Here is a 13811-nt window from a genome sequence, read left to right as displayed (position 1 = left end):
TACTTCTCGCTGACCATCCCTTGAGATATAATACAAGCATTCTCTAGGGCTCTGGCCCTGGCCCTCTTCTAATTCAACACACTTTTCACTTAGTGTCTCTTCTCTTTCAACTCAAATAACTACATGGGTGCCTCCCCTGTCTCTCTGGTACTGACCTCATCTCAGCTCATGAGCACCAGGTCCACAGTCCCCAATGCCAGCTTAGATGTGTCACAAGCACCTCGGACTCATTACGCCCTAAAGTGAACTCAATCTCTCCCCCACCCCCCAAACTTCTCTTCCTCCTGTGGCTCTTGATTTCCGTGAAGGGCACCACCATATCAAAGTAGATACCCAACACCCCTACACTGTTGGTGGGAATGTCAGTTGGTGCAGCCACTATGGAAAACAGCGTGGATGTTCCTCAAAAAACTGAAAATAGAACCACCATATGATCCAGGGATCCCACTCCTGGACATATACCCAGACAAAACTATAATTCAAAAAGATACGTGTACCCCTATGTTCATAGCAGCAATATTCACAAGAGCCAAAACATGGAAACAACCTAAGTGTCCATCAACAGATGAATGGATAAAGAAGATGTGGCGCATATATACAATGGAATATTACTCAGCCATAAAAAAGAATGAAATAATGCCATCTGCAGCAACATGGATGCAAGTAGAGATTATCATACTAAGTGAAGTAAGTCAGAAAGAGAAAGACAAATATCATATGACATCACTTATATGTGGAATCTAAAATATGACACAAATGAACCTACCTATGAAACAGACTCACAGACATAGAGAACAAACTTGTGGTTGCCAAGGGGAGGGGGATTGAGGGAGGGAAGGACAGGGAGTTTGGGATTAGCAGATGTAAACTATTATATATAGGATGGATAAACAACAAGGTCCTACTGTATAGCACAGGGAACTATATTCAATATCCTGTAATAAATCATAATGGAAAAGAATAGGAAACAAGAAGGTCTCTATGTGTATAACTGAGTCACTTTGCTGTACAGCAGAGATTGGCACCACATTGTAAACTAACTATACCTCAATTAAAAAACAAAAAAACAAAAAACAAAGTAGATACCCAGGTAAAAAGACTCATCTTCCATCCCTGGTTCTTTCTTAATCCCCACATCATGGTGCCATTTTCCAAAGGCTCTAACTCTGCGATGTGCCTTCCTTTACATCTGTGTCCCTCCTCCGTAGCCTGAGCGGCTCTCCCTCCTCAGCTCAGGACTTTATCACGTCTCACCCTGAGTTTTATAATAACCTCCTAAGTGGTCTTCCAGCCTCTGGTCTCTCTCCCTTCAATCCATCCTTTACCCTGTCACCAGGTACAGTCAGTCCTCAAACCCAAGGGAGAGTGTCCCTCATGGAGCACTGGATCAGATCTGCAGAGGAGCCCACGAATCATGATTTATGGTTCTGTTTACACTTACATGCTCATGACTGACTTATCTTTTCTTAAATTCTGTTTGCAAAAGTCAGGGAACATGAAGTTGTAACTAAGTTTGTGATCCTATTGTAAATCCCTGAATAGGTATATAGGCAAGCTGCAGAAATTGAAACCCAAGGCCACGTGGTAAAATCAACAAAACCCACCTGGCTGACACAAGGGAACTAAGAACCCCCACCTCACCACCTTGCTCCTGGCCTTCTCCTGAGGGCATCTACCAGTGCGCAGCAGGGAAGAGGGAGCAGGCCCGTTAGGATCTGAGAAAACGACTTTCGAATTTCATTACCTGTTTCAGCTCTTTGACCTCATCCTTCAAGGCATAAACAGTATCGACAAGGCTCCTAGAACACAAAGATAAAGTTCATAGATTAATAGATGGCACTGAGATATTGTTAAGTGATACTTAAGAAGAAAAGCAGCTTTATAGAAATACAGATCCTGAAAAGCGGTGGTCTTGCTGGTGAATCGGAAGAGATACTGCTATGAATGGTCCTTGTGTTTCTCATTTTTATGGGCTAACAACCAGCATCACACAAGCTCTTTCTAACACCGTGTCACCGCACGTTTTCTACACTTCCCTCCTCCTCTGCTGCTTGCTTCCCAGCTTAGGCAAGTACTAAAAAAATAAAACAGACTAGTGTATTGTACACCTGTAACTTATATAATACAGTACATCGACTCTACTTCAACTTTTAAAAATAAATAAAAAGAAAATGGGGGGGAAGGGTAAGCTGTGACAAAGCGAGAAAGTGGCATGGATACACTACCAAACGTAAAATAGATAGCTAGTGGGAAGCAGCCGCATAGCACAGGGAGATCAGCTCGGTGCTTTGTGACCACCTAGAGGGGTGGGATAGGGAGGGTGGAGGAAGGGAGATGCAAGAGGGAGGAGATATGGGGATATATATATATATACACATATGTATGTATAGCTGATTCACTTTGTTATAAAGCAGAAACTAACACACCATTGTAAAGTAATTATACTCCAATAAAGATGTAAAAAAAAAGAAAGAAAGAAAAGTCAAGAAAAAAAAGAGACTAGGGCTCCTCATAAGGTTTGATTTCTCTCTTGGGGGCAGGAAGGACCATCACCTGACATATTGTAATGAGAGGTGTCACCAGGCCCTGCCTATCCTACGCTATCTGTGCTATGGCATTGCCCTTCTCACCTATCTGACCCTACACCATCGTACATGACACAAACACAAAGTCAGGGGCATTATTTCTAAAAGATTCCATATATTCCAAAAAAGGATAAAGCGCCTTGGCAGAACTGTGGAAGAGTCATTTCCTCTCTGGCTCTCTCCCTGGACAAGGACATTGGAGATCTGGGCTCCAGTTCTGACCCTACGACTTGCCAGTCCTCTAACCTTAGGTAACCAGTTTTCTTCTCATCCTCTCTTGGTCTTATTTTCTTCACATACAAAATGGGGATAATATCACATTCCCTGAAAACCTCATAAAGTCATTGTAGGGGTTAATATAGCTATAATAATAGTAATTATAACGATCATCATTTATTGAGTAATTATCATGTGCTAGCCTTTGTACTTCTTATTCCATTTAACCTCACAAAAACTCTGAAAGTATTACTATCATACCCATTTTACAGATGAGGAAACTGAGGCACAGAGAGGTGATGGAACTTGCTCCAGGTCACACGGCTAACAAGTACCAGAATCTGGAGTTGAATCAGGGCTGTTATTCTCTTGAGCCCAAGTGCTGTACCATTTGGTCGTATCACTTCATACACCAGATGGAAAAATACATTGACGATGCCAAGCACTGTGAAACACGCTGTCCTATGCAAATTTAGGCCTGACTTCAGAAATGACTCAAGTATATACAAGTACTTAACCTGATTTTCCCCCGTTAGGTCACCCTCACTATTGTGCAAAGCTAAGTCAGGGACATAATTTCCCTGAATCTCAGTTTCCTCATCTGTAACAGTGGTGAAAGTAACGTTTATCTCCCAGGATTGCGGTAGGAGTTTAAATGAGGTCAAGTATGTGAAAATCCAGTGCCTGAGTCAATAAATGTGAGAGGCATCCCTCTGGGCAAGGGAATTGGTGCCATGGCCTTCCCAATGCCTCCAAACCGCATGTGGAGTGGTATTCTTGCGTGCCCTGAAGTCCCTTCCTGACCTCCTCTGCCTCTCCTTTCCCCTTCCCTTTGTGGCGGGCAGCCCTCCCCAGGCTCCCAACTGTACAGTCAGCCAAGAGGGCCACATTCTCAGATAAGGAGGGACTGTCCTTCCGTGCAGGCTTGGCCACAGCCACGTTGCCCTGCCAGAACCTTCTTTCCAGCCCCCAGAAAAATCAGAAAAGGTTTAGCCCGCTCTACGCACTTTTCTTCAATGATGGTCTGGCCGTTGCTTCTGGTTTCTTCAATGATGAGTTTCTCTTCCTCGGGGAGTAAGACTTGGGGAACGGAATCCTTGCGAGCACCTACAGACAAGGGCGGCAAGAGGCGAGGGAGGGAGTTTACTAGGGGAAACTATTTGTTGGGGGTTAGCTCCTTTCTACCGTGGTTTTTGAGGGGTCTTCATTGACGGCATCCGGCTGCCTGGCGCCCCGAGAGCAGTCATCCAACATCTGCTGACGAAATCCTCCTGACGGGAGAAATTCGAAATGGCCAAATACACTGATTCCATCCTGGGGGCCGGGGGCACATTTTGTATTCAGAAACACAATGTGAAAAGGCTGCTGTGAGAATTGTCCTCAACCAAGACCCCATCTTGTCCTGTTTTGCCTCTTCCAGAGCAAAGAGCCAGCCAGTGACCATTCCTCCCTGCGCGTCTCTGGGGAACGGCACGCCACACCCCGTGGGTTTTGTATTTGAGTAAAAATCATGCAGAACGTAGCACTGCACTGGGACGCAGCATGCTTAAAGGGCCTCAGAAGCATCACTCACTCCCATTTGTTCTCTTTACCATCCTACACGGTGAAGCAGGGTCGGTGAAGACCATTTTGATGGAGGGTAGAGGGGGCGTTGGGGAGATGATCACAACAGCAGCAAAGATGCAGGCGTCCTTACTGCTCTCCGCTCACCATCTCCAGGCTCTGGGATGGAAGAGGTGACAGAGCAGCCATGGGACCTGACCAGACAGCTCTCCTGCACCTGCAACCTCCCCGTCCCTTCTGGATCCTTCCTCTCAGAGCCACTGGCTTCCTCTCTTCTAAGCCAAGTTCCTTCCAGTTGTGAACACTCAGTGCCTTCACTCAACCTCCATCCCTTTCCCGAGGTGGATGTGTCCCTGCCTTCCTCGGGGCCCAGTACTTCGTAGGTGCTTAATAAGTGCATAGCAGGCTGGCCGACTAACCAACCGACTGGATGCAGCGAGAAACAATAGCGGCCGCTTCTATGGGTGCAGGACTTCTGGCTGGAGAGGGATGGAGGGTGTCGGTCACCAGGATGCGAAAACGCTTACCACGTGCCAAGCACTATGCTAGACACTTTCCACACAAAAGAGGGAGGCCAGGGAGGACGGGGGTGGGGGAAAATGAGGTTCTTGAGGCCAGAATGCCTGCCCGCACCTCTGAGCAAATCTCCCGTCTCTGTCAGTGTGAGGACAGGAGGTGGCGGGAGGTGAGGTCGGATTTCGTATGACGGCTGCTGCTTCTGGCGTCTCCTTGCCCCCCTCTCTTTTTCCTCGTTTTTGCAATAAAAACTGCTCTCACTTTCTTTTCCTGACTCCTCGAACCTTGTTATCAGGGCTGGGCATGCCCAAAGCCAGAGGCAGGTTTGGTCTGAGAAGCAGAAGGTGTGACAGTCCCCCCTTCAGAGTCAAATGTGTCAACTTCCACATAGAATGCTTTCCCCATGACGACCTGAGAGACATGTTACTTTGGAAGCATCGGTCAGGGCAGTCCACTGAGGAAGCCCTGCCCACACTCAAGCCAGGCCTCAGTGGCTGTCCAGATGGAACATTATGGAGAGCTTATCTCCTACACAGATGCAAGACCCTCACACCAGCTGTCCTGAATGCCCATAATAATGAAAGACCAAGGACATAAGCGATGTGACCTGGCTTTTCTAAAAGCACAAGGATGAATCAGAAAGTATTATCTCGCTTTCAGTTTGTAGCCTGAAAGTTGTTGGGGGAAATACCCTCACCTAATGGCTCCCTGATAAATTGTAGACATTCTCAAAAGGCCCTGCTAAGCAGCTACATTTCCAGATTTTCAGAGCAACTCTGAAACTTGAGTTTGGTGAAGCTCTGTTTGCTTAAATATGCAGCTGATCAAAGATAGTATTTTGACTTCCTTTCCAAATCTGCCTATAAGAAGAGATTAGCATCAGTTCACAGACACAGGAACTCTCTGGGCTCTTTAACTAGTGTTGGTGAAGGTATCTGCGTACTTCAAAGGAGAGTGACTTTAAAAAAAAATTTATTTTCATTTCTATCACCTCCAACTTTTTTACTCTTGCATCTCTCTTTGTCTCTGGGTGAAAAGAAACAGTGGGTAAACAAACCGCTTGGTAGCTAAAAGCAGCTTATCTGAAAGATGCAGCCCTGTGCCCGCCCCTCTGCTGCAAGTCACCTGCTTTACACACCCTGCAGCCCATCTGGGTTGCTGTTCTCTTTTTCTAAGAGGCAGTGAGCAGTAGCAGAGAAACATCACTCATTAGAGAAAGTGGTTTGGGGGAACCTACTTGAGCCGTGGCCTTGTTGAAGGTTGGCACTGGTACAGTAGGCTTCGATCACTTTCAGAATCTGAGCGTCCTCTTCCAGAGCAGCCGTACCTGTCAAGTGTAACGAATCGTGACTCCTCAGGAGATACATGCCTCCGGACCCTCGAAATGATGCAGTGCACTCGGGTGCCAGGCACTGGCTTCTCTGACCAGTGGCCTTAATGAAAGGCAGGAGAAAAAGCTGACCGGCTGGCATGGTGGAGCAGAGACACATCCACCTTGGGAAAGGGATGGGGCACCAGTGAGTTCAGCACCGAGAGTGGCCTGCTCCAGAAGCCACTTGGAGTTCGAAATTGGAGGGTCCTGCCAGTGTCTCAGAGGCTACAAGGCCAGCCCTGGGCTTGCTGCTGGCCCCAGTTCTCATCCCATACACCACACCCTTCCTCTCCATCAAATTTCAAGGCTCACTTTCTCTAGGAAGCTTTCCACCATTAATCCCACCCATTTTTTCCCAACCAGCCAGCCTAGTCACTGATTCTCCCTCTCATTCCCCCAACCCCCTCCAACTCATTCTAGAAATGACTGTTAACACGCTGCTGTGCACATCCAGGGGTGAGGTGAGGGGTAGGGGAAGCAGAAGCTAGAGTCCAGCAAAGATTTATCCAGACTGTATTTCAGACTGATACACACAGCTCCGTCACCCCTTGGTGATACATCACTTACTCCTTCATGTGTGTCCCAGAGTACCTTGTTCCCAGAGAGGCAAATGTGTGCGTATCGATTGGCTGACCGACTTTGCAGCCTGCCTCTAAACCCAGCCCTGTTTCTATATGCCAGCAGGCTGCCTCCTTGACTAACTGAGAACATCACTGAACATTAAAATTCCAGAGGATCTCAGGCTTTGGGCCTATTTAGTCGATCTCAGTAAAGGCAAGTATCTCAGGTGTTAGAAACTAAGAGGGAAGAAAAAAATGTCTCCATAGCAAATGGGTCCCTTTAGTGGTTCTAAACCAGGTAGAGCCAAATGTTCAACATGAAAACTATATAGATGGTTTGTCTGCCTAAGACAACATGAAAAGCAGCAGGAGACAGCTTATTGCAAAAGCTGAGAGGTGGCGGCCAAGCCTTCCCATGCATTTTTCTTTATGTCAAAGGTGATGCTGAGAACATACTGCTCGAATCCTCTTCTTTCAAAAAATTCCTCATCCATAACCAACTTTCTAAAAGTACGAAACACATACTTTTGCGGATGACATATTCCTCCTCCGATGGCTTTCTTTCGGTCTTTCTTTTGTGAAGAAACTTCTTCATCGTTTTGGGGCTTTTACCAGATTCCTGTAAGGATAGAGGTTTCTTTATGAATTAAAAATTTCCCCAAAACACAAATTAAAAAAGCAAATGAAATTAAATAGAATGGCTCTCTCTTATTTTTGACAGTCTCATTTAGGAGGGTATCAGGATTTAATACTATACACAATAAAAATGGTTCCAATAAACTCTAAAAGGTTAAACGAAACCGAGGCAATGCTATTGTCCTCTCAATTGCCATAGAGATGGGAATAAGAATGGTGTGGGCCTACTGCAGATACGGCTGCTTCTCCAGGAGGCCAAATGCCTTTAGGGTACCATCTGCAGAGAAAGTAATGGATGTCAATCCTAGAGAAATAACAGTATTTCCTAACTTGGTTTATATTCCCCACTGATACAGCTTTAAGGGAATGAAATAACAATTGTAACTATTAATGGGGTATGGACCACTTTTTGAAGAGCTTCAAAACTATTTAAATAAATTCTCCTTAGCGACAGTTCCACAAAGAAGAATATCAATTTCCATTTGTGAGACAGGAAAATTAAGGCAGAGAGACTAAGTAAATTCCCTGTAGTCAGAGAGAAGAGCCAAATGAAGGATTTCCTGATAAATAATTTGGGGTTAGGCATAGCGTACCTACAGCAAGCTTAAACATACATCTATAAAGTTATATTTTTAATTAGTAGAAAAAAGAGAGATGAATTATTGGATTTGCCTTTGCCATATGAATAACCAGCAGGTCTAAAAAGGTGCTCATTAAGTACCCAAGTAAACGGTGATCATCTTATTCCAATCTCCCATGCAATGTATATACAGGATGCATGGTTAACAATCACTACCTTAAAAATAACTGCAACAAAGAATTTAATTTCTTCCACTTAGCCTCAGTGATCCACTTAGACTTGAAAACAGACAGACATGAAAAATTCACATGTGACAAAAATAACAGGAAAAATAGAAAGAGCATATAAAAAACCCCACGGAAAACAGACATTTTAGAGGCATTAGAAGATGACATTTTCGCACATATTTCACAAGAGCCTACTTTTCTGAAGAAAGTACTTACATGTCAGAATTGTATCTTCATATTTTAGCCACCAATTGTAACAAGGGACAAAACAAGCATAAAGGAAAGCTTCATTCATCAAAGGTTACAGCACAGCATTATATGATGTCACTGTACGCCAAAGATATCGTTCTACCCTTACCTTTAAGATATAAGACATCCTCTAAAGTGAATATGTAAAGAAAGAGAAGATGAGCGTGAGAGGTCGATGGTTATAATGACCAAATCCATTTATCAATAATTCTAAAACAACATTTGAAATGTTAGTGTTATCATAAATTACACAGAGAGAATATCATCATGTTTCCCACATTAGTTTCAGATGCAATATCATCATGCAAAAGCCCAAGGAATACAGTTCTGTGCAGAAAAACAAATGCTGAAAATAACTGAACTACACATCTCCCAGCAGAAACAAAGTGATCATGCCTTAGTTTTAATGGATTAGTTCTGTGAAGGATTAAGTCAACTTTACCCTTCAAAGCTCACCTTAATTTGAACTTAGTAACTGACAATTACAAAATATCCATCATTAAAAAGGGGACTTAGGTAACTATGAAGTGGCACTCCTGATTTAGGTAATCAGAGGAGAGAATTGGATAACTGCAGGAATCACTGGTCAGTTTCCAAAGCCAACCTGTGGGGCTGTTTCCTGGCCAAATTCTGAATAGAGGTACGTAATAAAGATTTGGCTCAAGGATTATTTCTCCTATCATGTCAGGTTAAAAGGATCAAAAAATCCTCCCATATCCAAATATTGTCCTACTTTTACTGCACTAAGAACTGGAGGCAACAATTAAGTGAAACAATTAAGTGAAGCATGGTGTTTTAAATCAAAAACTCAAAATTGAGCTAAGTCTGCGCCACTCATCAAAACACACATTTGACACAAAAACATATGCTGCCTTTGCACCATAATTCTAACACACGTCTCATAATTGTCACAGACTTAAATCTTCACTCGGTAAGACCTATTTAAAGAATAGTTACTAATATATGAGGATCTTTTCCGAAAGCTGAAATGATGAGAAACTTGTTAGGGGGAAAAAAAAAAAAACAAACCACCGTTTGGATGGAAAAGGTAATGCTCTGCACAGTTATGGAAGATAGTGACTGACATTTCCTGACTGCCACTTCTAGACAAAAAAAAAAAAAAAAACACCTTGAAATCCGCATTCTACCCAAATATCAGATGTTCTCTAGGGTTGTCGCTTAAAAGCCTCTTTTTAAAAGACACTCCTTTCACTAAATTCTTTTTCTCTTTCCACTGCAGCAAATAATTCAGACTTTCATAGTTCAGACCCATGGCTTGGACCCATAAGACTTTTACTGATTTGGTTTAAGGGATCAAAATGATTCCAAATGCAGAGTTGGGACTGCTTGGTTAGCAATTCAATGCTAACGAAGTGGCATTTGTTTGAGATGTGTGTACATCATGACCTATTTATAGAATTATCATATAATCATAAAGGCAAGCCAGAGGCACTCCAGGGGGAGACCAGGGAAACTCAGGCAGTGCACAGAAACCTTGTGGATATTCAAGAAATATGTGTAGATGGACAATGCGGAAATGGAAAATTAATTTTAAAAAATCACTGAGTCTAGCAATTCGAGATTGACTGACATGTATCACCTATCATCAATTCTAGCACATGCCCACAGAACTCTTTGTAATAAGCTACGAAATCAGCTTGTCTGAAGCATTTTATACCATATGTAGCAAAATTACCTCTTTATAACCTAGCGCTGCTGATGGTCTAAGTGGAGGCGCAGGTCGCAGACAACTTAAGCTCCACGGTTTTATAATTTGAGGAGGCTCCAAGGGTCCTCGGGGCTGTCCAGTAGAGCTAAAAGACTGGGAGAATGTCTGATGAGATGTTGGCAATCTGCCATCTGAACCCGACCCCTGGGCCACACACTGAGAGAACAGCAATAGCTTTGTTGCATCCGCAAAGGCAGCCCCGGAAAGGAAAAGACGGGAAAACAAGTCTCCAGTTGGAGAACTGGCGCTTTCCAGTCAAGACTCTGGGGTCTCTAAGGAACAGCACAAAACTCACTCCACATCCCATGATCCTGCCCTCCCTCTGTCCTGGAATTTCATTCAAGTTAGGTGTTTTCTCCCCTCTAAGGGAGGAAAGTGGAGTAACAGTCAACATTTAATGAGTTTGGTCATGTGTGTGGCACTCAGTTAGGCACTTAAATAGGTTATTTCCTGAGAAGAACTTAAGACAAACTTTAGCAAAGTGAAGTAACCAGCCAGCAATTGGCAAAGCCAAGATTTGAACCCAGATCTGATGCCAAAAGCCCTTGTTCTTTCCACCACACACTGTGCTCAAAACTGGAATTTGGGCATCACAGGTTTGAGTGTTAACAGACAACACAGCACATCTTCAATCTCACTCGGCAAGTACAGTAAAATCTCATCAATTCAAATTCCGTGAACTCTAAATTTATGATAAAATGGAAGGAGACAACGCTCAAAGTTCACCCTTAAAGGTTACTGAGGGAATGTGATGCATAAATGAGATTGCATGGAGATGTTCAAGTACTCACGAAGGTAAACTATTTCCTTTGACTTAGCACATTATTAAAAAGAACGTAGTGGTTGCTGATTAAAATAAATGCTGTTTATCATTAAAACATCTTAGCAGGACTTCTGGCCAGAAAAACTTTGCTAGCAGTTAGTTGGAGTACCTTAATACTGTCAGACAAAGCTGCACACCTCTAAGTCAAACTCTGTTCATTGGGATGGGTCTCCCTCCATAACAAGAAACCAGAATTAGTGAGGTTTGACTGTACTTCAAACCCTACAAATACAGACTATGCAAAGGCTAAGGGCATGCTCACCACTTCTTGTAAGTCCTCAGCAGGCAAGATTTGACAAGAGACTCAATAATCCCTGGACAGGACAGATGGAGTACTTACGGAATGAGCACTACAAGATGATGATGATGTTTTGGATAAGGAACTGCAAGAGGCGGGTCCTCTGATCAGCCTGTACAGATGCTCCAGCCAATCCTGGAAGCCTTGGTTGTTGCCGCAGTGGACCACAATTCTCTCTACTATGTTACCTGCATCACCCGATCAGGAGCATTTGGAAACAAAAGGCAAGGAGGAGCTTGAGCTTGCCTCATTCATAAACACACTTCATTGCAGCTAGGACTTGGGTGTCTATTTTCAGGCGTTTTCATACCTATGAGCTAACCCTGTTGAAACTTCTCTATCAGGAACAGATAAGCTCTGATAATAAAGTAAAGACATAAATGCTCATATCTGGTTTATAAAACCATCCTGGATTTCTACCACTTACAGAATCTTGGAAGTAGTAGAAAACTTCACGCTAAACAAACTCCCAATCCAAAAATGTAAGCACAGGGTCCATCTAGTTCATAGTCTAAAATGAGAATATTGTATTGCTTTACCCAATATCAAAGATGAAGCAAGGGCTTCCCTGGTGGCACAGTGGTTGAGAGTCCGCCTGCCGATGCAGGGGACACGGGTTCGTGCCCCGGTCCGGGAAGATCCCACATGCCGCGGAGCGGCTGGGCCCGGGAGCCATGGCCGCTGAGCCTGCACGGGCCGGAGCCTGTGCTCCGCAATGGGAGAGGCCACAACGGTGAGAGGCCCGCGTACCGCAAAAAAAAAAAAAAGAAGCAGCAAGATCCAACTAAGACTGGTTCCAGTCTCTGGGCCAACACCAAATCTCGGGCTCCCTATTGGGAAAGAAGGGGGTAAAGCCTGCGGCCAGCATCCCAGTGTTAGCCATCGTGTCGTGTCAGTGCAAAAAGTGCAACCATCAGGTGGATATCAAACAGGTTTGGAAAAAGGGACAAGAGGCCAAAATGTCACAGAGCATTATGGAGGTGTGGCATTTTGCTCAATTTGTGAAGAAAGTTTCACGGCTTTTCAGCACTTTTTAAAAACACACCCAAATCTTGCTAATTCATAGGCTGGTGATAAAATGGCTCCTCTGCCACCAGGGAACAGACGACAGAAGGGAGAGAAAATTACATTTACATCGGTCCATTTTGTTATTTCTTAGCTCTAACAGATAGCTCTTATACAAGAGAAGATTGAAACTAATGGCAAAGCCGAGGCTTTTGAATGACCAGGAGGTTTCCCTGCTATTGCTGTAGACTAATTAACCCAGGAAATGTAATATGCTTTGCCATGCCCATGTAAAACTTGCTCACGGATTTTATAACAGAAAATAATAGCACTTCTTTATTTCAACCCCACTGCATTTCAAAAAGAATTTGAAGTAGCTACATGAAGAAGAGAAAATTACCTACCAGTGATTTCAAATGTGTAGTCATTCCCTTCAATTTCATCTAATCTAGTCACCACCATTCCTGCTATTGGTATTTTTCCCTACCAGAAAAAGAATATCCCCATTAATTCTGTGGTTATACATGTCTCTGCTTATTTGTTAGATTTTCTGACCCTCTTAGGAATCACTGGTGAATTATGGAGAGACATATTTCTTTGGTCTGTCCATAGATAATATGTTTCCCCACTTTAAATTTTAATCAGACAAGAAAGCAAGGGGAAAATGGGGGTTGTGTTTTGCTAACACACCCTAAACCATAAGGTCAGGATTTAATCACAGTTTACTTTTCTAACACATTTTCCTGATCATCAGAAAACAAAGTAGAAACTCGAATTTCATGAAAATTAGTAATCGCTAGGCCAAGATAGGATATAGGCAACAGTAACTTACAGTACTCCGTGTTTTGGGAGCAGACTAAAGGAAGTTGAATTTCCTAAGGAGCTGAATGACTTCCATCTCAGAAACTTGAGTCACGTGATGTGACTGTAATAAGACAACCATAGGGGCAAGTCTCAACTTTATATTTTCTCAGCAATAATGATATGATATGGGCCTGGAAAATTCTGTTGCTAATTCATCTAGTTGCAGACTTCAATTTCTATTTACACATTCATAATCTAGCTTATAACCAGAGCAGTGGACATTCAGGATACACTCATTATGCTAACACATACACCTCTGAGAGAAGGAACATCTGCTCTTATAAACTGTTTAATTACATGAAGGGCCAGACAGAACATTCTGTCTTTTCTGGCTGGAGCTTTTAATGCCGGAGTGGAAATATTGCATCTGGATGGAAACCTGTTTTCATTACGGGTCTTGCTATTTGCTTTATATGAAATCTACTAACCTGATAGATAAAGCCACTCATCCGAGGACTTGCAGATAACATTATCAAGACACTTGAAAATAACATGAGGTACCGCTCCTCTTTTTCCTGAAGTGGAAGGAAAAAGATTAAATGAAAAATATAAATTGCACATTTTGCTTATTAAGAATTTCTGGAATCA

At 43.3% G+C, this 13811-nt stretch overlaps 1 protein-coding gene across 8 annotated transcripts in view; it reads right to left on the bottom strand.

The window, feature by feature from the left end:
• ARHGEF6 (Rac/Cdc42 guanine nucleotide exchange factor 6) overlaps positions 1–13811 on the bottom strand; it is a 123434-nt gene that overhangs the window by 6362 nt on the left and 103261 nt on the right. For 3 of the 8 annotated variants that reach the window (XM_019919027.3, XM_033849042.2, XM_019919028.3), the window contains 9 exons: positions 13652–13738; positions 12764–12842; positions 11397–11542; positions 10201–10338; positions 8614–8634; positions 7338–7431; positions 6118–6207; positions 3809–3908; positions 1745–1799 (listed from right to left, as the gene is read on the bottom strand). In XM_019919027.3, the coding sequence (XP_019774586.1) occupies positions 1745–1799; positions 3809–3908; positions 6118–6207; positions 7338–7431; positions 8614–8634; positions 10201–10338; positions 11397–11542; positions 12764–12842; positions 13652–13738 (810 nt within the window). Of the gene's footprint in view, positions 1–1744; positions 1800–3808; positions 4524–6117; positions 6208–7337; positions 7432–8613; positions 8635–10200; positions 10339–11396; positions 11543–12763; positions 12843–13651; positions 13739–13811 lie in introns of those variants that run through there. The other 5 variants (XM_019919025.3, XM_019919026.3, XM_073799224.1 and 2 more) reach the window with 5 other exon arrangements.

This window comes from Tursiops truncatus, chromosome X (genome assembly GCF_011762595.2).
Source record: "Tursiops truncatus isolate mTurTru1 chromosome X, mTurTru1.mat.Y, whole genome shotgun sequence".
In the NCBI taxonomy this organism is placed as follows: Eukaryota; Metazoa; Chordata; class Mammalia; order Artiodactyla; family Delphinidae; genus Tursiops; species Tursiops truncatus.
The sequence above is the reverse complement of the archived record's forward strand: the minus strand, read 5'-3'. Positions and strand labels throughout refer to the sequence as shown.